The sequence below is a fragment of the Panulirus ornatus genome, chromosome 73, assembly GCF_036320965.1.
Source record: "Panulirus ornatus isolate Po-2019 chromosome 73, ASM3632096v1, whole genome shotgun sequence".
NCBI classification, from domain to species: Eukaryota; Metazoa; Arthropoda; class Malacostraca; order Decapoda; family Palinuridae; genus Panulirus; species Panulirus ornatus.
The window spans coordinates 3,076,597-3,098,988 of record NC_092296.1 but is presented as its reverse complement, the minus strand read 5'-3'; the positions used below and the strand labels follow the sequence as shown (position 1 = coordinate 3,098,988).

At 38.3% G+C, this 22,392-nt stretch overlaps 1 protein-coding gene across 5 annotated transcripts in view; it reads left to right on the top strand.

The window, feature by feature from the left end:
- gem (transcription factor CP2 like gemini) overlaps positions 1–22,392 on the top strand; it is a 69,796-nt gene that overhangs the window by 27,146 nt on the left and 20,258 nt on the right. For all 5 annotated transcript variants that reach the window (XM_071661224.1, XM_071661228.1, XM_071661225.1 and 2 more), the window contains 6 exons: positions 2,237–2,347; positions 3,265–3,336; positions 3,517–3,591; positions 7,894–8,004; positions 8,232–8,344; positions 11,302–11,386. In XM_071661224.1, coding sequence (XP_071517325.1) covers positions 2,237–2,347; positions 3,265–3,336; positions 3,517–3,591; positions 7,894–8,004; positions 8,232–8,344; positions 11,302–11,386 — 567 coding nt within the window. The remainder of the gene's footprint in view (positions 1–2,236; positions 2,348–3,264; positions 3,337–3,516; positions 3,592–7,893; positions 8,005–8,231; positions 8,345–11,301; positions 11,387–22,392) is intronic.

Genomic DNA, 22,392 nt, shown 5'->3' with positions numbered 1-22,392 from the left:
TCCTTTACTGTGTTGACTAGCCTAATTCCACCATCCTTTGCAAGTTACTCATTTTTGCTTTTCTTATTCAGAACATATTTTGATGTTGAAAAGCTAAGTTTTCAAGTGTAATCATCAGAATCAGGACATTCTTCCCATTATGCAGAGTTCTTGCATACACTGCACCTAAATTCTTCCCATTCACAACAGCAATTATTGCACTTCCAGTTCTTTTCCTCCTTGACTACTTGGTTTGCTTAACAGTATTTTATGGTTAGCAATTAGCTGAAACTCATTAACTGCAAAAGATATTCATGTGGTTTTTGAATTTTTATCATGAGACAGCTGACATACCATTTTCATACATATCATTGATGATATTACCAAGTTAAATGTGGTGTGGCAGTTTTCTGGGTACAAAAAATGATTTAGCGTTTCTTGGGATAAGATGCTGTTTGCAGTACTTAAGGACCTCAATTCAAAGGCATTTTACCCAAAGGAGGATCAGGTGTTTGATCATATCGTATCCTCTTGTGTTGAAAATGAGATGTTTAAGGAGAATATGTGGTGCATGGTGGTTTGATTAAGTAATAAAAGGGTAAGAGAGATGTATGGTAATAAGAAGAGTCTGCTTGAGAGAGCTGATGAAGGTTTGCTGAAATGGTCTGCACATATGGAGAGAATGAGTGAGGAGGTGCTGTCAAAGAGGATATATGTATGTGTTAGAAGGAGAGGGGAAAAGGAGAAGGGGGAGACTAAACTGGAGATGGAAGGATGGTGTAAAAAAAAAATTATGAATGGATGGGGCTTGAATATGCAGGAGGGTGAAATTGGTGCCAGGAATAGAGTGAATTGGGGTGATTTGGTATACAGTGGACAATGTGCCATCAGTGGACTGAATGAGGGCATGTGAAGCAGTTGGGGGAAACATTGGAAAGGTCTGTAGGGCGTATTTGTGGCTAGGGGCCTGTGGTTGTGGGGTATTGTACATATGACAGCTAGGGAATGGATGTGAGCAAATGAGGCGTTTCCACATCTGTTTCGTGTGCTACCTCACTAATGCTGGAAACTGTGAACAACTATGAAAAAATAAAAAAGCTATTAAATAAAGCCAGGTTATTAGATTTAGCAGTGCAAAGAGACAGCTTAATTGGGAATGTGAGTTTGAATGGCAAAAACTTGGAGAAGTGGAATGTTTTAGATATTCGTGAGTGGACATGGCAAAAAATGAAACCATGGAAGTGAAGATGAGCCATAGGGTAGGTGATGGAGGAAGATTCTGGGAGCACTAAAGAATGTTTGGAAAAAGTGGTCACTATCATGAAGTGTGAATGTTGGTATATTTGAAGGTATTGTAGTCACATTGAGGTTAGATGGATGTGAGGCATGGGCTATAGATGAAATTGTATGGAAGATGGTAAGTGTGTGGTAATGAAATGTTTGAGGACAGTATGTGGTGTGAGGAGGGTTGATTAAGTCATAAAAGGGAAAGAGAGAGATGGGGTAATAAGAAGAATATGGTTGAGAGAGCTGAAGAGGGCATGCTGAAATGCTTTGGACATATGTAGAGAATAAGTGAGGTGCAAACAGAGAGGATGTTTGTGTTAGAAGTGTAGGGGACAAGAAGAAGAGGGAGAGCAAATTGGGGGTTGAAGGTGTAATACAAGGTGAAAGATGTAATAAGATTTGGAATGCCAAGGGCCTGAACATGCAGCAGGATGAAAGTTGGCATGAGATAGGGTGAATTAGATTGAAGTGGTATACAGGGTGATGTGCTATCAGTGGACTGAACCAAGGCATATGAAATAGCCATTGAAAACCATGGAAAGGTTTGTAGGGCCTGGTCGTGGATAGAGGGTTGTGGTTTGGGTGCATTACACATTATGGTTAGAGACTGGATGTAGGCAATGAGGACTTTTTGTCATCATTCTACCTTGCTAACATGGGAAACAGTGAACAAGCATAAAAGAAGGAAAAATTATAATGATTATAATAAAGGAAACACTAAAGAAAGTTGCAGAGCATGCCAAATATATTTATCAGGATCAGACAAATTATAAAATGCCAAAATTCTGCAACAAGGAAGCAGTTTTCTTCCCCATTCCTGATGCTGCCACCTTGTATGGAAGTAGGATTTGGTGTAATGTTTTTTGATCTGTAATTATAACTCTCATAACATGATGTATACCTCCATGCTTTTCCTTTATTTCTGTAAAGAGTGAATAGAATTTGTTACTTATGTTTCTGTCTTTTTCAGGTTGACATTCCATTGTCATATGGTGTTTTCGATGTGCAGCAAGATTCAAGATCCCTCAATATGTGTGAATTTGACTGGGACCCGACAAAGGAAGTAGGAGTGTATATCAAGGTGAGTATGAATAATGCATATGCTTATATAACATTTTATTAAGTTGATATTATGTTCTGGCTGGAATTTGTACTATTCTTCTTTAATTACATGTATAGTTTTTGGGTAGTAAGTTTAACACACTTTGGGCCCACCTCTTAAAATCTTTTAACTGTTGTTCAAAATTCTAAATTCTACTTTCACATGCTTTCTCAGTTTTTTACTTTGATCCATTCATCCCTCTCTCTGTTTCTAGAAGAGAACCTTTTTAAATTTTTTGTGACTTATTTCACACAGGTAGGCAACCCAAACTTTGGCATGTTCCCAAAACTGGCTGTTTTGGGGTTATGGGCCAAAGGCCCTAAGAGTACACCAGGAATGCTTAATAGCTGTATTAAACTGTAAAAAATGTTTTCTTCAATCCAGCTGTCAAGCATCTATTGAATCAGTTGTAAAAGGTCAGGAATCACTGTCAAATGTATGTGTACATTGGGTCATCTTGATGTTGGCTATGCATCTTTGATACAAGATTGTGCCTTCAATGTTGATAGTATGTTGTGTGAACATGGTATCAATGTATCAATTTTATTCAGTTCAAGGTTGATGTGATGCTGTATGTACAAATCGATATGATTTTGTATCGTTGTTCGTTAGAGCATATCAGTGTTTTATCAATGTCATATCAGTTTTATATACCAAACTTTTGATTTCACTCTTGACATAAGTTTCATCTGTAAACACATTCAGGTATGATTCCAGTCCCTGCAAGTCACTTAGAGATCAGAAATTTGTTTTGTGTGACAGATTGAAGTCTTGTTTAATGCTATAACTAATCAAAGTATTATATATACTGTATATGCATATCTGAGTTCTTTGAATTCCTATCATTGTCATCCCTCTCCATCACAAAAGAGTTTCTTTTACCATTTATTCCTCAGGTCAATTGTATCAGCACAGAATTCACTCCCAAAAAACACGGTGGGGAGAAAGGTGTTCCTTTTCGCATACAGGTAAGAGGCATCATCTCTGATGTCAGTCATATGTCCTTTTAAGATTTTTCAGAAAAATGGTATTTCAGATATGAATTAAGGAACCTTATTTCTTCATGCATTAAATCTGATAAGGCAGTTCTAGATACAGCTTTGAAAGTGAAGGATGAGGCAAACTATATTGTGTATATCTTGTTATAGGTGGAGACCTATCAGCAAACAAGCTCGGGGCTAGAAAGATTGTATGTGTGTGCTTGCCAGATAAAGGTTTTCAAGGTAAGTGTCCTTAGTCATTTATTTTGTTCTAAAACGAACTTGAAAAGTACATAGTTTTCATTCATATGGTTTAGTCTTCTTGTTGGGTGAAGGGATATGATGAAGTAGTAAGCTTGTTGGGTGAAGGGATATGATGAAGTAGTAAGATGTGGAGAAGATTAGATTTGGTCTGTTCTTTGCATACTTTCTTCACAACTTTAACCTGACATGTGTTAACCTTTTCACTGTGGCTGGTTCATGTACAGAGTGGCATATTTTTTTTTCCACATGACCTGTGGGTATGTACTTGAAATTTTTTAATCAACCACCTCTTCCTTGAGGTGAAATATACTGCCATTGTTGCTTGTAGTGGCATCCCATGAATTGTTACCAAATGCTACAACCAAAATTTTTTATATATCCTCTTGGATGTCGTCATGTTTTTTGTATTGCTGTTTTACTTTGGTGATACTCTATCATGATAGGAAGTTATGGATGCAGTTTAGAGATTTTGCATCCCAGAATGTAGTCATCAAATATTACTATATTCCTGTTGTGTGCTGTCTGTTGTGTTGTAAGCTTTCTTATCTTTTGTTGATAGAATTTACCTGATTATTTTGTTATTTTTAATTACAAGAAATATATACTTCAGAAAATCTGGCTTAGTTCTAAAACTTGGCTTTTAAATCAAAACCATTATAGACAGTACTTCAGCATAATTATTTTATATTTTGCACTGTATGTGTGTTTTATGTGGAGCCTTATTGCAATTTTTGTTTTTCTCAATAAATCCTTGTTGATTAATGGAGTGGCTGCATCAGCCATAAACAATTTTGAGTCATTCAGTTATACATGTTTTGAAATGGCTACAACAGTCATATACAGCTCTGAGTGTTATTCAGTTACACATTGCGATGGAATGGGTGTGACAGCCTTGCACCACTTTGAGTCTGATTCGAATATACATGTTTCAAATCTAGATTCGCATCTTTTGAATATTTATAATTGTTCATGCTCCAGAGTCTTGTAGATGTCCCCTCCAGTGATTGTGGGAATATGCATTCCCTGCTCTTGTGCAGTGCTTCTGAGAAGATTTGTTCCCAAGTTATATTTTGGAAAGCGTGCTTACAGTAAGCATTGGTGACATATTGATACAGGCAGACTCCTGTCAGTGTAAGCACCCCAGTGTTGGGAGCTCATTCTAGTGAGAGATGTTTTTATTTTTTTTTTTTCATTTTTGCAGTGTGTGAGCGTGGATAAGAAAAGATGCACCAGGACCAGAGGGGTTAAAGGAAAATTAGCATGCATTTCTTTGATAATTCCTCACAAGGAAAATAAGGATGTCCTTTTAATAAGTGTATTTTTGTCTACCAGGTAAAATGTTTCCCTCAGCAAAACTATTAGATTATCTAACAGTGTTAGTCAAGCCTTTAACTTTTTTATCATTTTCTTTCATGGCCACATTGTGGTTGATAAATGGCAACTCATCCCTTTAGCCTTCTGGAATGATTTTTAGATATCTCGAAAGAAGTAAATTATCATTGCATGTATTTTTTCAATGAGCAAGTAATTTTAAGTTTTTTTTTTTTCAAAGGCTTAAATCAAAGAATATAGTATAAAGAAAGGATTTTTGAAGGTACGAGAAGTAAAAAAGTAAGCAAAAGTACAGATTCAACCAAAAGAACTGGAGTAACATTGCTCCTCATGAATTTCATTGAACCAAAGTTCATGATGCATTTTTATTGTCTGTACATGTAAGATTATGTAAAAAAGATGGAGGTATATTTGAATTTATTTAACAAAACTTTTTTCTTGAACTGTGAATTAACCTCTGCAGTTTTGTAGTCAGTTGTCTGCTGTGTCATAGATTGTCTTATATGAATCATTGTTTTATAGTATCCCTTATGACTATTGTATTGTTTTATGGGACAATTATCGTTTATGTATATCATTCTTTTGTGTAGATGTAGTGCCTTAAGTTTGAAACCAGAACAGCAATTAGTTCTGATTGACTGTTAGGTATTTAGATGAAAAACATTTAAGATGGTAGTAGTAAGTGCAGTGAATGTTTTAGAGTCAGTGGTGGTGTGAGTGAGTGAATTGAAATAAGTATGGGAGTGTTTCAGGCACGTGTGACAACACTGTAGTTTGATATATTTTTGATGGGGCATTCAAGGAGATGAGAGCAAGATAGTATGATAGTGGTGCTTGACTAGATCATGTTGAAACAGTAGAAATCACCACAGATGTATGAAGATGATGGTGTGCTGTTAGCTAAATCAGAGGATACATTGGATAGGGTGATGGGTGTCTTTTTGATGGTGTTGGGAGGTAGACCATGTGAGTGAATGCAAGAAAATGTCTTTGAAAGAATTTAGATGTTACTGTTTAATATCAGATGGCATAGAACTATAAGCTGTGGATTAGCTTAGGTGCATAAGAGTAAAGCTCATTGGGATGGTAGGAGAAAGCTAAATCATGTATGGGATAGCTTAGAGGTGCACTGAAGTCTTTGATGAGTGAGAATTTTTTATGTGGTGTGTGCAAGAAATTTATATGAAGGAGTACTTGTCCCCATCTCTGGTGTGAATGTGATATCCAAGTTTATAAAAATTAGAACAGGTAAAGAATAAGAGCACTAGGGACAGGTAATGTGTTGTGTAGTTGAGATCATACTTTGTCACTGTCTTCCGCGTTAGTGAGGTAGCGCAAGGAAACAGACGAAAGAATGGCCCAACCCACCCTCATACACATATATATACATACATGTCCACAGATGCACATATACATACCTATACATCTCAATGTATACATATATATACACACACAGACATATACATATATACACATGTACATAATTCATACTGTCTGCCCTTATTCATTCCCATTGCCACCCTGCCACACATGAAATGATAACCCCCTCCCCCTGCATGTGGGCGAATTAGCGCTAGGAAAAGACAACAAAGGCCACATTCGCTCACAGTCACTCTGTAGCTGCCATGTATAATGCACCAAAACCACAGCTCCCTTTCCACATTCAGGCCCCACAAAACTTTCCATGGTTTACCCTAGACGCTTCACATGCCCTGGTTCAATACATTGACCGCAGGTCGACCCGGTATACCACATCGTTCCAATTCACTCTATTCCTTGCATGCCTTTCACCCTCCTGCATGTTCAGACCCCAATCACTCAAAATCTTTTTTACTCCATCTTTCCACCTCCAATTTGGTCTCCCACTCCTCCTCGTTCCCTCCACCTCTGACACATATATCCCCGTTATCAATCTTTCCTCACTCATTCTCTCTATATGACCAAACCATTTCAAAACACCCTCTTCTGCTTTCTAAACCACACTCTTTTTATTACCACACATCTCTCTTACCCTATTATTTCTTACATGATCAAACCACCTCACACCACATATTGTCCTCAAACATCTCATTTCTGGCACATGCACCCTCCACCACACAACTGTATCTATAGCCCATGCCTCGCAAGCATATAGCATTGTTGGAACCACTATTCCTTCAAACATACCCAGTTTTGCTTTCCGAGATAATGTTCTTGCCTTCCTCACATTTTTCAATGCTCCCAGAACTTTCGCCCCCTCCCCCACCCTATGACTCACTTCCGCTTCCATGGTTCCATCTGCTGCCAAATCCACTCCCAGATATCTAAAACACTATCCCCCACTTCAGTGAGGTAGCAGCAGGAAAACAGACAAAAAAAGGCCACATTCATTCTTAATCAGTCTTTAGTATCATGTGTAATGTACCAAAACCACAGCTTCCTATCCACATCAAGACCCCACAAACCATTCCATGGTTTACCTCATATGCTTCACATGCTCTGGTTCAGTCCTTTGACAGTACATCGACCCAGTTCATTCTATTCCTTGCATGCCTCTCACCCACAGACCTTTCCTTGGTTTACTACGGATGTTTCACATGCCCTGGTTCAGTATATTGATGGCACATCAACCTCACAGTATCCCATTGTACAGATTCACTCTCTTCTGTTTGTGGGAGTAGGGGAGAAAGAATACTGCCCACATATTCCCTTCATGATGTAGAATGCAACTGAGAGGGGCAGGAGCAGATGGCTAGAAATCCTTCCTTCCTGTATTACTCTTCAAAAAAGGAACAGAGGAAGGAGCCGAGTGAGGAATTTTCCCTCTAAGGCTTTGTCATCTGCTCTTAATGCAACCTTGCTCCCACGGGAATGGTGAGTGTGTACAGCAAAATTTTTTTTATAGTTTATGTTTTCATATTTAAAGGAGATAGTTTTAAATGGTTTAAATTTATTTCCTTTCCTTAACAGTTGAAAGGAGCAGATAGAAAACACAAGCAGGACAGAGAGAAGATAATGAAGAGATCTCTCTCAGAGCAAGAAAAATACCAACCATCTTGTGAGTGCACCATTTTAACTGAGGTAAAAGCAAGTTATGAAAACATTTCTTTCATATCAAATACAGTTGAAATTTTGTGCAGTTTGATTTTAAAACAGTAGGGATAGCTAAATTTTGTTAACTACTTCAATAAATATATTTTTCAGTCTTTCTCTAAATTTGCATATTGGTACATTCCTAGGCACAGGCAGTAAGTCTTAAGGAGAGCAATTTTCACAAAAGTGATGAGCCACTTTTTTCTTCATTACAGTTATCCCCTGAGGCAGTGTATGTACCTGCACCAGAGTCTTCATCTCCTATACCAACACCTGTTGCAGGAGTTAAAAGCCTGTCATTGAGAGGATCAAGTCCACCAATTGAATTGTAAGTTATTTTGGTCATTGTGTGCGTGTATTTGATTACAGGTATTTATTTTGATTATTTAATTATCCCAGAATCCTGTTTATAGGGCTACAGCAGCTAAGGCTGTGCTTAACTTGGTAACAAGGACACATGGACTTCTTTCAAGCATGACATTCTCTGATGAGACTGTACTCTCTTTTGTTGACTGATGTTGATAGAGCCTTACCAAAGGTGACTTTTTATTTATGGTGTAATCTCATGCTGGCAGAATCTAGCAGCACCTTTATGTATATGTCAGGTGTGTGCTTTGAAAAATGTGTGTGAAAAATACAGGAAACGGGAGGATTTGGGAGTGGCATTTATGGATCTGGGAAAAGCAGTTTCTTGGAGAGAGGAGCAGGTATACAGTCTGTAGGGTTGGATTCTTGTGGGGGAGATTTGTTGAATGTGTTTGGTGATAGAGTGGTAGATGTAGGGTGTTTTGGTTGGGGTGGTGTATGAAGTGAGAGGGTTAGGGAGAATGGTTTGGTAAAGAGAGAAGAGGTAGTGAAAGCTTTGCAGAAGATGAAATCTAGCAGGTTTGGATATTATTGCAGTGGAATATCTTAATAAAGGGGTTGACTGTGTTGTTAATTGGTTGGTAAGGATATTCATTGTATGTATGGACCATGATGAAGTGCCAGAGGATTGGCGGAATGCATGGGTAGTGCCATTGTACAAAGGCAAAGGGGGTAAAGGTGAGTTTTCAAACTACTGAGGCATAAGTTTGTTGGATATTCCTTGGAAATTATATGGGAGGGTATTGATTGAGAGGGTGAAGTCACTTACAGATTATCAGATTGGGGAAGAGCAGTGTGGTTTAGAAGTGGTAGAGGATGTGTGGATCAGGTATTTGCTTTGATGAATGTATGTGAGAAATACTAATGAAAACAAATGGATTTGTATGTAACATTTATGGATCTGGAGAAGGCAGATGATAGGGTTGATAGAGATGCTTTGTGGAAGGTCTTAGTAGTATATGGTGCTAGAATCAGTGAAAAGTTTTTACCAAGGATGTAAGGCATGTGTACGAGTAGGAAGAGAGGAGAGCGATTGGTTCCCAGTGAATGTTAGTTTGCGGTAGGGGTGTGTGATGTCCCCATGGTTGTTTGATTTGTTTATGGACGGGGTGGTTAGGGAGGTAAATGCAAGAGTTTTGGAGAGAGGGGTGAGTATGCTGTCTGCTGGGGATGAGAGGAGGGCCTGGAATGTGAGTCAGTTGTTATTTGCCGATGTTACAGCTCTGGCGGCTGATTCGTATGAGAAACTGCCAAGTTGGTAACTGAGTTTGGGAAAGTTTGTGAAAGGAGAAAGTTGAGAGTACATGTGAATAAGAGCAAGGTTATTAGGTTCAGTAGGGTTGAGGTACAAGTTAATTGGGATGTGAGTTTGAATGGAGGAAAATTGGAGGAAGTGGAGTGTTTTAGATGTCTGGGAGTGGACATACCAGCATATGGAACCATTGAAGCTGAAGTGAGTCACAGGATGGAGGAGGGGGCAAAGGTTTTGGGAGAAATGAAGAATATGTGGAAGGAGAGAACATTATCTCGGAGAGCAAAAATGGGTATGTTTGAAGGAATAGTAGTTCCAATAATGTTATATGGTTTTGAGGTATGGGGTATAGATAGGGTTGTACATAGGAGAAGAATATGTGGTGTGAGGTAGTTTGATTGAGTAAGTAATGAAAGGGTAAGAAAGATGTGTGAAAATAAAAGTGTGGTTGAGAGAGCTGAAAAGGGTGTGTTGAAATGGTTTGGACATATGGAGAGAATGAGTGAGGGAAGATTGACAAAGAGGATATATGTGTCAGAGGTGGAGGGAACAAGGAAGTGGGAGACCATATTGGAGGTGGAAGGATGGAGTGAAAAAGACTTTGAGCAATCGTGGCCTGAACATACGGGAGAGTGAGAGGTAAGCAAGGAATAGAGTGAATTGGAACAATGTGGTATACCTGGGTTGATGTGCTGTCAGTGGACTGAATCAGGGCATGTAATGTGTCTGGGATAAACCATGGAAAGGTCTGTGGGACCTGGATGTGGATAGGGACCTGTGGTTTTGGTGCATTACACATGACAACTAGAGACCGAGTGTGAACGAATGTGGCCTTTTTTGTCTTTTCCTGGCACTACCTTGTGGGGCGGGGTAGTGACAAGAATGGATGAAGGTAAGCAAGTATGAATATGTACATGTTTATATATGTATATGTCTGTGTATGTATGAATATGTATGTGTTGATATGTATATTTAGGTATATATGCGTGTATGGGCATTTATGTATATATATATATGTGCATATGAGTGGTTGGGCCATTCTTCGTCTGTTTCCTGTGCTACCTCGCTGATGCAGGAAACAGCAATTATGATAAAGATAAGATATTTATTTATTTCTTATACTTGATCGCCATTTCCCCCATCAGTGATGTAGCATCAGGAAACATGAAGAACTGCCCATTCACTCATATATACATATATGTACATGAGGGCCCATAAACATACATATACATACACTTACACAAACATATGCACATATACACATGTAAATATTCATACTTGCTTGCCTTCATCCATTCCCAGTGCTATCCCCTGCATCAGCAATGTAATACCAGAAAAACAGACAGAAAATGCCACACTCGTTCACACTCGGTCTCTAGCTGTCATATGTAATGCACCTGACTGCTAGAGACTGAGTGTGAATGGATGTGTCCTTGTTTGTCCAGCTATTATAATATGTCCCTATGATTTTGTCTGTAAACCTTTCAGGTTTTGTTTGATAACTTTTATGTTTTAGTAACTATATAGAGAACATTTTTAAAATTCTGTTTTGACCACTCTTATTTACAGTGCATTAGTTTTGTCCATAGCTTTCACATTTTTTATCCAGATTGATACATTCTCAAATATAGTAGTTGTATCTTGAGTTTCATATTATTTTCTTCCAGGAAAAATGAGGCAGCAACTCCTGAATCACAAAAAACTGTAGAAAACGGTAGTCCATATGAGCCAGAGGAAGACAAAGTTAATCCGGTAAGCAAGATCTGTCAAATTCCAAGTGGCCTCTTGCTCAGGGGGAACTGAATTAGAATCTCACAAAGTAAATATATCTTGCTGGAACATCTTTATTTTATGTACATGTGGTAATTATTTGCATTTTTACTGTGATTAAATGTTTGTTGTTAATTTCTGTTCAAGATTTGATTACACAAAGAAAAAGTATTTAAAACAGGAGGTGTAGCATCAGTGAGTTGCGGGTTTAGATCTCATAGAAAATGACGAGGTGTAATGGATGATACCTATCCCAATCACCTCTTCTTACTGTTCCTGCCTTCATTTTTCTCCATACTTTGCTTTATTTTTACTGGAAACTATGCACACACCTGGCGATAGCAGTTTTTATGGCTTACATGTCTTTTCCTTTTTGAATAATTTTGTAAACACCAGAAGGGCATCAGATAATGAATGATCACAATGAAATTTTTTTTCCTGTGTAGGACACTTGCACTGAGTTATGACATCTGAGTGTATTGGCCATGTTAATCTTTGTGTTTATCCATAGTTTCTCACCCCAGTATACTTATATCTTCTTCACTTCATAACCATAAGCCATTGTTCATACTACTAGCAGATTTTCCTTGCAGAATCTTGATGGTAAAGACACAGGTGTCTCTGCCTTGATGGTGAAGGTACATTTCACCTTTTTGACTCCATTGTTCGTATGGCATATTAGTATTGGTATAACAATGTTTGGACTGCAAACTAGTGATCTTTACATGCAGCATGGGACTATTGTCGGTAAGGGTCCTTAGAAGGGTATATCTGATTTGTGGGATATTGCAAGTGGATGACCAACTTATATATTGACAGAGAATTAGTTCCTAATTTTTATGATCTAAGAATATGGAAAGGTCTGTAGGGCTTGGCTATAGATATAGAGCTATGATTTCGGTGTATTATACATGACAACTAGAGAATGGTCGTGAGCAGATGCAGCCTTTTTTTGTCTGTTCCTGGCACTACCTTGCCAATGCGGGAATCAGCAATCAAGTATAAGGAAAAAATATTCCAAAAAATACTGTAACATTTTTCCTCTGTAATTTATTACTTTACTCATGAACTGATAATCATTTAGAAATTCACAAAGATAACGGAGAAAGAACTGATGTAGCAAGTCAGCTTCCACCTCCCATGCAGTTATAGGGGAATGATATTACCTTTCCTATATGGCTTATAGTGTTAATGAGAACTTAACGGAAAATGAAAAGTTAGAGCTTGATGTGGTCATTGAGCGAGATACAGTAAAGTAAAGATTATTGCACTGGGAAGGAGAGGGATTAGACTTGTGCATGTCCATCTATATCCCTGATTCCTGTTCCTTCCAGGAATTCCCTCAAGCGGGTGACCACAGCAAAAGTCTTCATAACTGGTGAACTCCAGTGCCCCTTCTTATGTTTTAGTGCCTCACCCTTAACAGGCCACTCTCGGAGGGCAACTCTAGTGCTGTGTTTCCTGAGGTTTCTACCAAATGATCCTACTGACTACTTCTATTTAATATGGCTACCTAATGTTCCTGCTTAATGTTTTAGTCTACTACTTCTGCCTAATGTTCCTACCTAATGTTCTTACCTACTACTTCTACCTCATGTTTCTACCTAATGCTCCAGCCTAATGTTTCTACCTACTACTTTTATATATTGCTCTTACCAATTTGCCAAAAGGCAGGGCTAGCACGTTGTGCTCACCACAGGAAAACTGGAGTTACAAAGAATGTTTTGTTTGAGTAAAGAGTAGCAAAATGTTATGTGGGACAAGAAAAGATTGTATTTATGTTGACAGAATGCCAGCAGTCCATGTGTAGGTGAAGCAGAAATAAAAGACAGCTACTTGGGTTAGAGGAGTGCAGTTTGTGAGCCAGTGAAGTGCTAGCTCACTACGCAGTCATCACTAACTCTCCTGTTACCCAAGTGGGTAGCACTGGTAATTTACCTTCCTCTCACTTCCCAGAATTATCTGATTCAGCAACTATTGACACAGGTGATGCAGACTTTACATACCTGTCCATATCCCTGGGATCTTCTCAATGAAACTCTAGTAAGGGATTAATCTTTAAATTCCTTCATCATTCCCTCCTAGTTTTAAGTGTCACTTCATCTTTGGAAGCCTTAAACCTTGGAGCAGTCTTTTCTTCCTTGCTTCTGAATGACCTGAGTGGCATTGTTTTCCAAAGTAAGCCAGTCTCAGCCACACTAAATGATTTTTGTGGTGTAAAGCCTCTTTCATTAATAATTTTCTCTGTGTACACAAGAAATGATTGGTAAAAGTTGAGATGAATGGTAAGAATGAGTGTTCAGTCACCAGCGTCTCTGTTTACAAGTTGGCAGCACTGGAGGCAGATTTGAGTGAGAAACTGCAATTGTTGTCTTAGTTTGGAAGAATTTGTGAAAAGAGGAAGTTGAGGGTAAATGTGAATAAGAGTAAAGTTATTAGGTTTAGTAGGGCAGAGGGACTGGTTAGTTGGGGTATAAGTTTGAATGGAGAAAATTTGGAGGAAGTAAAGTCTTTTAGATGCGTGGGAGTGGATATGGCAGTGAATGTACCCATGAAGGTTGAGATGAATCATGGATGGGTGAGGGGGAGGTTATGGGAGCAATGAGGAATGTGAGGAAAGAGATTATTATATGGGAGGGCATAAATTAGTATATTTGAAGGTATAGAAATCCCAACAATTTTCTATGGATGTGAGGCATAGGCTGTAGATAAGGATGTCCAGAGGAGGGTTTATGAGTTGGAAATTAAATGTTTGAGAACAATATGTTGTGTGAGGTGGTTTGATCAATTGATTAATTAGAGGTAAGAGAGAGAGGTGTGCTAATAAGAAGATTGTGCTTGAGAGAGCTGAAGAAGCTGTGCTGAAATGGTTTGGACATACAAAGAGAATGAGTGAGGAGAGGTTGATATAGAGGATATATGTGTCAGAAGTGGAGGGAATAAGAAGGGAAGACCAAATTGGGGATGGAAGGATGGAACGATAGATATTTTGAATGGTCAGAGCCTGAACATGCAGATGGATGAAAGGCTTTCATAGGATGTAGAGAATTGGAGTATTGTGATGTGCTGTCAGTGGATTGAACCAGGGCACATAAAGCATCTTGGGAAAACTTCAGGAAGGTCTGTAGGGCCTTCAAAGATAGGGGGCTGTGGTTTTTTTTGCAGTACTCATGATGGCTAGAGAATGGATGTGACCAAATTAAGCTTTTTGTGCTCTATTCCTGGCACAACCTTGCTAATCACAATATGGTGAACAAATATGAAAAAAAATAATTACAAAATGCATGATGAGTACATAAATACCCTGAAATACCCAGATGTATTTTGTTTTTAAAGGAAAATAGTATTTTGTACATTAAAGATACATTAGACTTTTTTAGTGAAATCTGTTTCAAGTACAAACATATACATATTGTAATTTGACCCTGTACCTTAACTCTCATCTGGTTCAAGACTGAATTGTCACAAAAAAGACTTACAGTTGAGTGTGACAGTGGGCACATTCCAAAGTATGGGAATTTCTAGAATATAGAATGCCAGCAGCAGGTGAGAGTAATATGTTGGAGGCAAGTAAATACATAAATTCTCAGACAGGATGAGTATGAAAAAAGGTGCACAATTATTCGCCATACTATTGAGAGGTTTGCAAAGCATCTGAGTTGTTCCAATGACTCATTTTTAATTTGGGTAGCCTCTAAGGCCAGCCAATAAATTTTACAACACGTGCAGAATTTACGTATGTGAATGGATGGATTATACCTAAACCGGAGAATGGGCATTTCATTTGACATGATGTTCCCCAGAGTGTATGAAAGAAAATATTGAAAGAATTTCCCACGCAAATGTGTTTGTATGTTATTGAAGAAAACACTCAAAAAGATAGTATTATTTCCTATGTATTGGTGTGGGCCTTGGTTGGCCTTATTTTGTAAGACAGTAAGTCAGTTTTGGGTTTTTCCAGATGTGATTTTTTCTGCACCCACAGAAATAGATTACACACTTTATGATTTTTCCTGGCATATTTCACACTTCTTGTATGTACCTGTTATGTGATTTAGACTAATGTATATTTATATATATTATATGCAGTATTTCTCTGTTTACTTAATCAGTATTTTGAAGAGGAATTTAGATGTTCTTGCTCAGCATGGAACTAAGCTAAGGGGGAAGGATGAGGAATAGATAGGAATAGCCTAGAGATTAGTGTGAAGGCGAGAGCAATAGAGGGATTGGCACTTCTGCTGAAGGTAGAGTTGTGGGAATATGTGACAGAGTGTAAGAAAGTACGAGTGAAAATGAAAGTGGTATTGAAAAGTGAGTTAATGCATATGTTAATGCATACACACCTGCTTTTGAAAGAAGTGAGGAAGAGAGATGAGTGTTTTAGGAATATATGAGGAATTGCACTCAGCAATTTAATGTGAGAGATCAATTATTAGTGATGGGTAATTTGAATGCAGGATTGGATGATGTGGCAGTTGAGGATATAATTGGGGGCATGTGATAATCAGGTTGAATAAGAATGATGAATAGCTTGTGGAGTTGTGTTCTGAGGAATGATTGGTGACTGGGAGCACCTGTTGTAAAAAAGGGGAATATATTGATACCTATGGGTGAGTTGGTTAATGGAGAGTGGGCCTTATTAGATTATGTAGTAATTGTTAGGTAAGCTAAGAAGAGACACATGTAAATGTGCCGATGGGATACCTGATCACATCTTGATGGAGGTGAATATGGTGTTTTGAAGAGGTTTTGAGAAGAGAGGAAATGACATGGGTGGGAAGAGGGTGTTGAAAGTGAGTGATCTTGGAAAAGAGGCCTGTGTGAAGACTTCTGTCCACGGTGAGGAAATGACATGGGTGGGAAGAGAGTGTTGGAAGTGAGTGAACTTGGAAAAAAGGCCTGTGTGAAGACTTTTGTCTGTGGTGTAATGGTTACCATTTCTGATCATGATGCATTCATGGGCTGCTTAGGTTCAGAATTGGTCACATAGGTTTGAAGCCTGGTTGCAGCTGTCAGTTTGCAGTCAACCCAACTGTTCATCCACCCTTTGGGTTTGGTTGATAAAGTGTGACCTAGTTCAGGCTAAGGGGAGTGATGCTATTTCCTGTGTGGCCGGTTAGCGACAGGAATGGATGGAGGCAGCAAGTATGAATATGTACATTTGTATATATGTATATGTCTGTGTATGTATATGTATGTTTATTTTATTTCATTTATTTATTTTATTTTGCTTTGTCGCTGTCTCCCGCGTTAGCGAGGTAGCATAAGGAAACAGACAAAAGAATGGCCCAACCCACCCTCATACACATATTTATACATATACGTCCACAGATGCAAATATACATACCTATACATCTCAATGTATACATGTATATATACACTCACAGACATATACATATATACGCATGTACATAATTCACACTGTTTACCTTTATTCATTCCCATCGCCACACCACCACACATGAAATAAAAACCCCCTCCCCTCTCATGTGTTCGCGGTAGCACTAGGAAAAGACGACAAAGGCCACATTCGTTCACACTCAGTCTCTAGCTGTCATGTACTAATGCACCGAAACCACAGCTCCCTTTCCACATCCAGGCCCCACAGAACTTTCCATGGTTTACCCCAGACGCTTCCCATGCCCTGGTTCAATCCATTGACAGCACGTTGACCCCGGTATACCACATCGTTCCAGTTTACTCTATTCCTTGCATGCCTTTCACCCTCCTGCATGTTCAGGCCCCAATCTCTCAAAATCTTTTTCACTCCATCTTTCCACCTCCAATTTGGTCTCCCACTTCTCCTCGTTCCCTCCACCTCTGACACATATATCCTCTTGGTCAATCTTTCCTCACTCATTCTCTCCATGTGACCAAACCATTTCAAAACACCCTCTTCTGCTCTCTCAACTACACTCTTTTAATTACCACACATCTCTCTTACCCTATTATTACTTACTCAATCAAACCACCTCACACCACATATTGTCCTCAAACATCTCATTTCCAGCACATCCACCCTCCTCCGCCCATGCCTTGCAACCATATAACATTGTTGGAACCACTATTCCTTCAAACATACCCATTTTTGCTCTCTGAGATAATGTTCTCGACTTCCACACATTCTTCAACGCTCTGAGAACTTTCACCCCCTCCCCCATCCTATGATTCACTTCCGCTTCCATGGTTCCATCCGCTGCCAAATCCACTCCCAGATAGCCAAAACACTTCACTTCCTCCAGTTTTTCTCCATTCAAACTTACCTCCCAATTGACTTGTCCCTCAACACTGCTGTACCTAATAACCTTGCTCTTATTCACATTTACTCTCAGCTTTCTTCTTTGACACACTTTACCAAACTCACTCACCAGCTTCTGCAGTTTCTCACACAAATCAGCCACTAGCGCTTTATCATCAGCGAACAACAACTGACTCACTTCCTAAGCTCTCTCATCCACAACAGAATGCATACTTGCCCCTCTTTCCAAAACTCTTGCATTCACCTCCCTAACAACCCCATCCATAAACAAATTAAACACCCATGGAGACATCACACACCCCTGCCGCAAACCTACATTCACTGGGAACCAATCACTTTCCTCTCTTTCTACACGTATACATGTCTTACATCCTCGATAAAAACTTTCACTGCTTCTAACAACTTTCCTCCCACACCATATATTCTTAATACCTTCCACAGAGCATCTCTATCAACTCTATCATATGCCTTCTCCAGATCCATAAAAGCTACATACAAATCCATTTGCTTTTCTAAGTATTCGTTGATATTTATATGTGCTTGTATGGGCATTCATTTATATTTATGTGTGTATGAGTGGTTGGGCCATTCTTCTGTTTTCTTGTGCTACTTTGTTGACCCGGGAAGTGGCGATTAAGTATAAGTATAATTAAGTATAATTAAGTATAAGTATGATTTTCCAAAAGAAGGAACAGAGAAGGGGGCCAGGTGAGGATATTCCCTTTAAGGCCAAGTCCTCTGTTCTAAACGCTACCTCGCTAATGCAGGAAATGGTGAATAGTACGAAAGGAAGAAAGACTATATATAATGTATTATAGTTAACGGCCGTCTCCTGCGTTAGCGAGGTAGTGCAAGGAAACTGACGAGGAATGGCCCAACCCACCCACATACACATGTATATACATAAACGCCCACACACGCACATATACATACATATACATTTCTACGTATACATACATATACATACACAGACATATACATGTATACACATGTATATATCCATACTTACTGCCATAATCCATTCCCATCACCACCCTGCCACACACAAAATAGCATCACCCGAGCATTCATGAGATGGATTTTGATTAGAGCCTCAGTTGTCTGTGCCATCTCATCTAACATAAAAAAGAAAATAAAAGACATCTGAAGAGATTAGATGAAGGATAGCAAAAGGTGAGAGTAAACAAAAAAGAGGAGGGTGTAAGGAATAGAAGGTATTTTGGGAAGCAGTGTTTACATGTGTAGGAAAAGCATTTGACATACATGACCACTGGAGAGTGCATGCCAGTGAATGAGGCCACTTCTTTATCTGTTCCTGGTGTACCTTTACTAATGCTGGAAAAGGTAAACAATTTTGAAGAAAATACAGATATAGCTGATTTTGGTTTGGGGATCATTGGAATATCTCAGTTAGATTTGAAATGTTTGTCATATAAGAATAAGAAAGGGATATATTCTTTTTATCACAAGAAAGTGTTGTAGACTGGTATATGATACAATAAGCATACTTTTTATTCTTAAGATTTTAGACCTCTGAATATTTTCTGAACCTGACTTTTCATCTTACTTGTATATTTCTCCATTTTTTTACACTATTTTTAGAGTAATAACTAACTGGTTTCTTTCCTTGATTTTTCAATTTCAGTGAATATTATAAAAAAAGCACCTGCAAAAATTTTGGAATGCAATTATTGTCAGATTGAAGTAACTTCATGAACAGTTTTCATGTGAATTATGTGTCTTTACATTCTTTTTAACCCATTTTCTTCATTTCCATGGAGAGGTTTATGAAAATTGCAGTCTTTTATGGATTACAGTATGTTTCTAATATCACTATTGGACCTTTGAAATGAAACAAATGACATGATAGTAGTGAGGTTAGGAAACAGTGATGGGATTTTCATTCTTAGATTGATCCGTTATCATGCGGTATGTGTCAAATATTAAAAGTAGTTGCTGAATGGTGGTTAATTATTAAATGTTTTTTGCATAGAAAATCATCACAAAGTCCATTGGTGAGATAACATAGTTAGTGATGCACATATTCATCAGAGGTCACCTTCAGTTTTACAATACCTAGTAAGCTTATATAAAAAGTTTCCACCTCTCACACTACCAGTTGTTGCCTGTATTTTGCATTTTCTTTGTTTGTGTGTATGCATATGTGTGTGTGTCTAATTCTGTTTGTGTTTGTGTGTGTATAGTTATCTATTTGTAAAAAATGGGTAGAGAGTTTTGTACTTGTGGGGTCCCATGTCTTGAGCTTTCTTTACCAACGAAGAGCTTTTTAATCATTTGTGTTCTGCCAATATTCAGTTTCACTGCTTAGTCTGTTCCAGCCACTCTTACACTAAAACAGCACTTCTTCACAACCTTTCTAACACACACCTTGCCTGGTTTCTTGTTTCAGCCTAAGGTTACTCTTTTATTGCATCTCATCAAGAACTGTTTGCTGTTGATGACTTCATTGTGTGAAGGGTGTGTATATGGGTAATGACCTTTTCATAAGTACCCACATATACTGTATGGGATTTTTCCTCTGTCTTCAATCATTCTTTTTCATTCACCTACCTTTTTTTTTCTATAAAGTGTTTTTTTCACATCTTTCACAGCAAGTTTCTTGCTTAATTTTATGTTTATGTTCTTTGGTTGTTCTATCCCTACATCCTTTGAAGAATTTTTACTGTTTTCATCAATCTTTCTTGAAAACTTAGATGTAGTGGTCAGACCATGCCTCACCCTTCTCCATTCTGAGGCAGGAGAGGAATTGGTCAAATCATGCCTCACCCTTCTCTTTTCCAAGGTAGGCGTATTTAAGGCCTCTAGCTTTTCCTGTAACTCAGCTTCCTAAATTTCATTCATATTCTATTATGTATGATGTGAACACCTTGTTGAATATTTGCTTATGCATTAACTTGAATGCAATTCTAATATTTTCTTGCTGACAATTGGATTCCTTAACTTTTCTCTCAAATGGCACTCTGGTGACACAGTAGGGACAGTATCTCCTTCCCAGTGTCTTGCACACATAGATTCCTGTGCAGCTTATTTCCAACTAGGTGATAATGGTATCAAGGCCATTTTTTGCTGTGACCCATTCACATTACATTACAAACACTTGGGTTGAACTTCATCATCCATGTACCAGACGAACTTTAGTCTGACAAGGTTCCCATGTAAGTTGGTGTAATTCTCCACATTTTTGCTTTCCTCATGACTTTTGCAAACATATTCTGGTTGGAGTCCATACCTTGTGTGTATGTGTGTTTAGGATTACTTATCTGTACTATAAAGGGAGTGGGTTTTACACTCATGGGGCCCTATCTCTTATGTATGATATCCTGCTTGTAACTAATTATTTGAACTGTATGGGAAGGGACTTTTGCACTTATAGGGCCCCATCTCTTGAACATTCTATGCTATCCTAAAACTTTTTCAATTTATATATACTGTTGCATTAACCATATCCTCAATCATTCCTTTCCTTTCATCCACTGCTCTTAAACTATAAAAGTACCTCTTTACATATTTATCAACAGTCTGTTTTAAAACCTTATGGGTTGTGATTAGATTACCTTTGTTTGTGTGTGTAATTATCTTTGCAGTATGTATAGGAAGTTGTACACATATGGGACCCCATCTCTCAAACTTTCTTGATGATTGTACAGCTTTTTAAACTTTAGTCTATTGTCATCTTTCACCGTTTCATCACTTTTGCCATTCAGGCTTTCTTTTGATACTGTAAAAGCACTTCTTACTTCTTTTCAAACAAGTTTCTTAATTTCATGTTATAGCCCCCTAGTTATTCAATCTTGTCGTCTTTTGGAGGACTATTCTTTGTTAACATCATCAAACTGGCTTAGAAACTTGAATGTTATGATCAAGTCTCCTTGTATTCTTCTCTTTCACTATAACTCGGTTCATATTTCAGGTACCATCTTTGTTGCCTTCCTCTGGACCATCTGTGCCATTTCTTTGTGCTTCTTCAAGTGCAGCTACACATCATGAATAGCATGTTGAACATTTCTGTATCTTTGTACTAAAATGCAATTTTGATGTATACCTACAGACAGTTTGTCTCTTAGAAATCTCCTGAGGTGCTGTTATAGTAACAGTTTAGGTACAGTGTTGACTTTCAATATCCTCTTACATTTAGTTTCTTGTAGCTTAGTTCCCTATCAGATTATTTTTCATATAGAGGCCTTTTTCAGTTGTATTCCATCCTCATTACTTTGCATTTACCCAGGTTGAATTTCATCATCCATGTATCAGACCAAGTTTGGAGCTTGTCTAAGTTTCTTCATGACCTTAGCATCATCCACGAACATATTCAGGTATGAATCAAATTCTACTGGCAAGTCATTCATATAGATCTTGAAGAAAAATGGTCCCAAGACCAAAATCTATGGCACACTGCTGGTAACCCAACCCGTTTTAAGAATGCTCCTCTGACATGCATTCTTTATTCCTTTTCACTGAGATGATATTTTACCCATTGAAGGAGTCTATCCCATATGCCTGCCTAAAAATCTAGTTTCGTAACTAGATTCACGTGTCAAACACCTTCTGACAGTCCAGGAACGCACACATCCACCCATTCATCTTTCTTGTCTGAAGTGGAGTTCATTAGCTCATAGAAGCCACAGAGATTTGATGTGCATGACCCCTATTCTGTAGCTTCTACTTTGCAAATGATTATCATTTGCTTTCTGTTTTATCAGTGTTT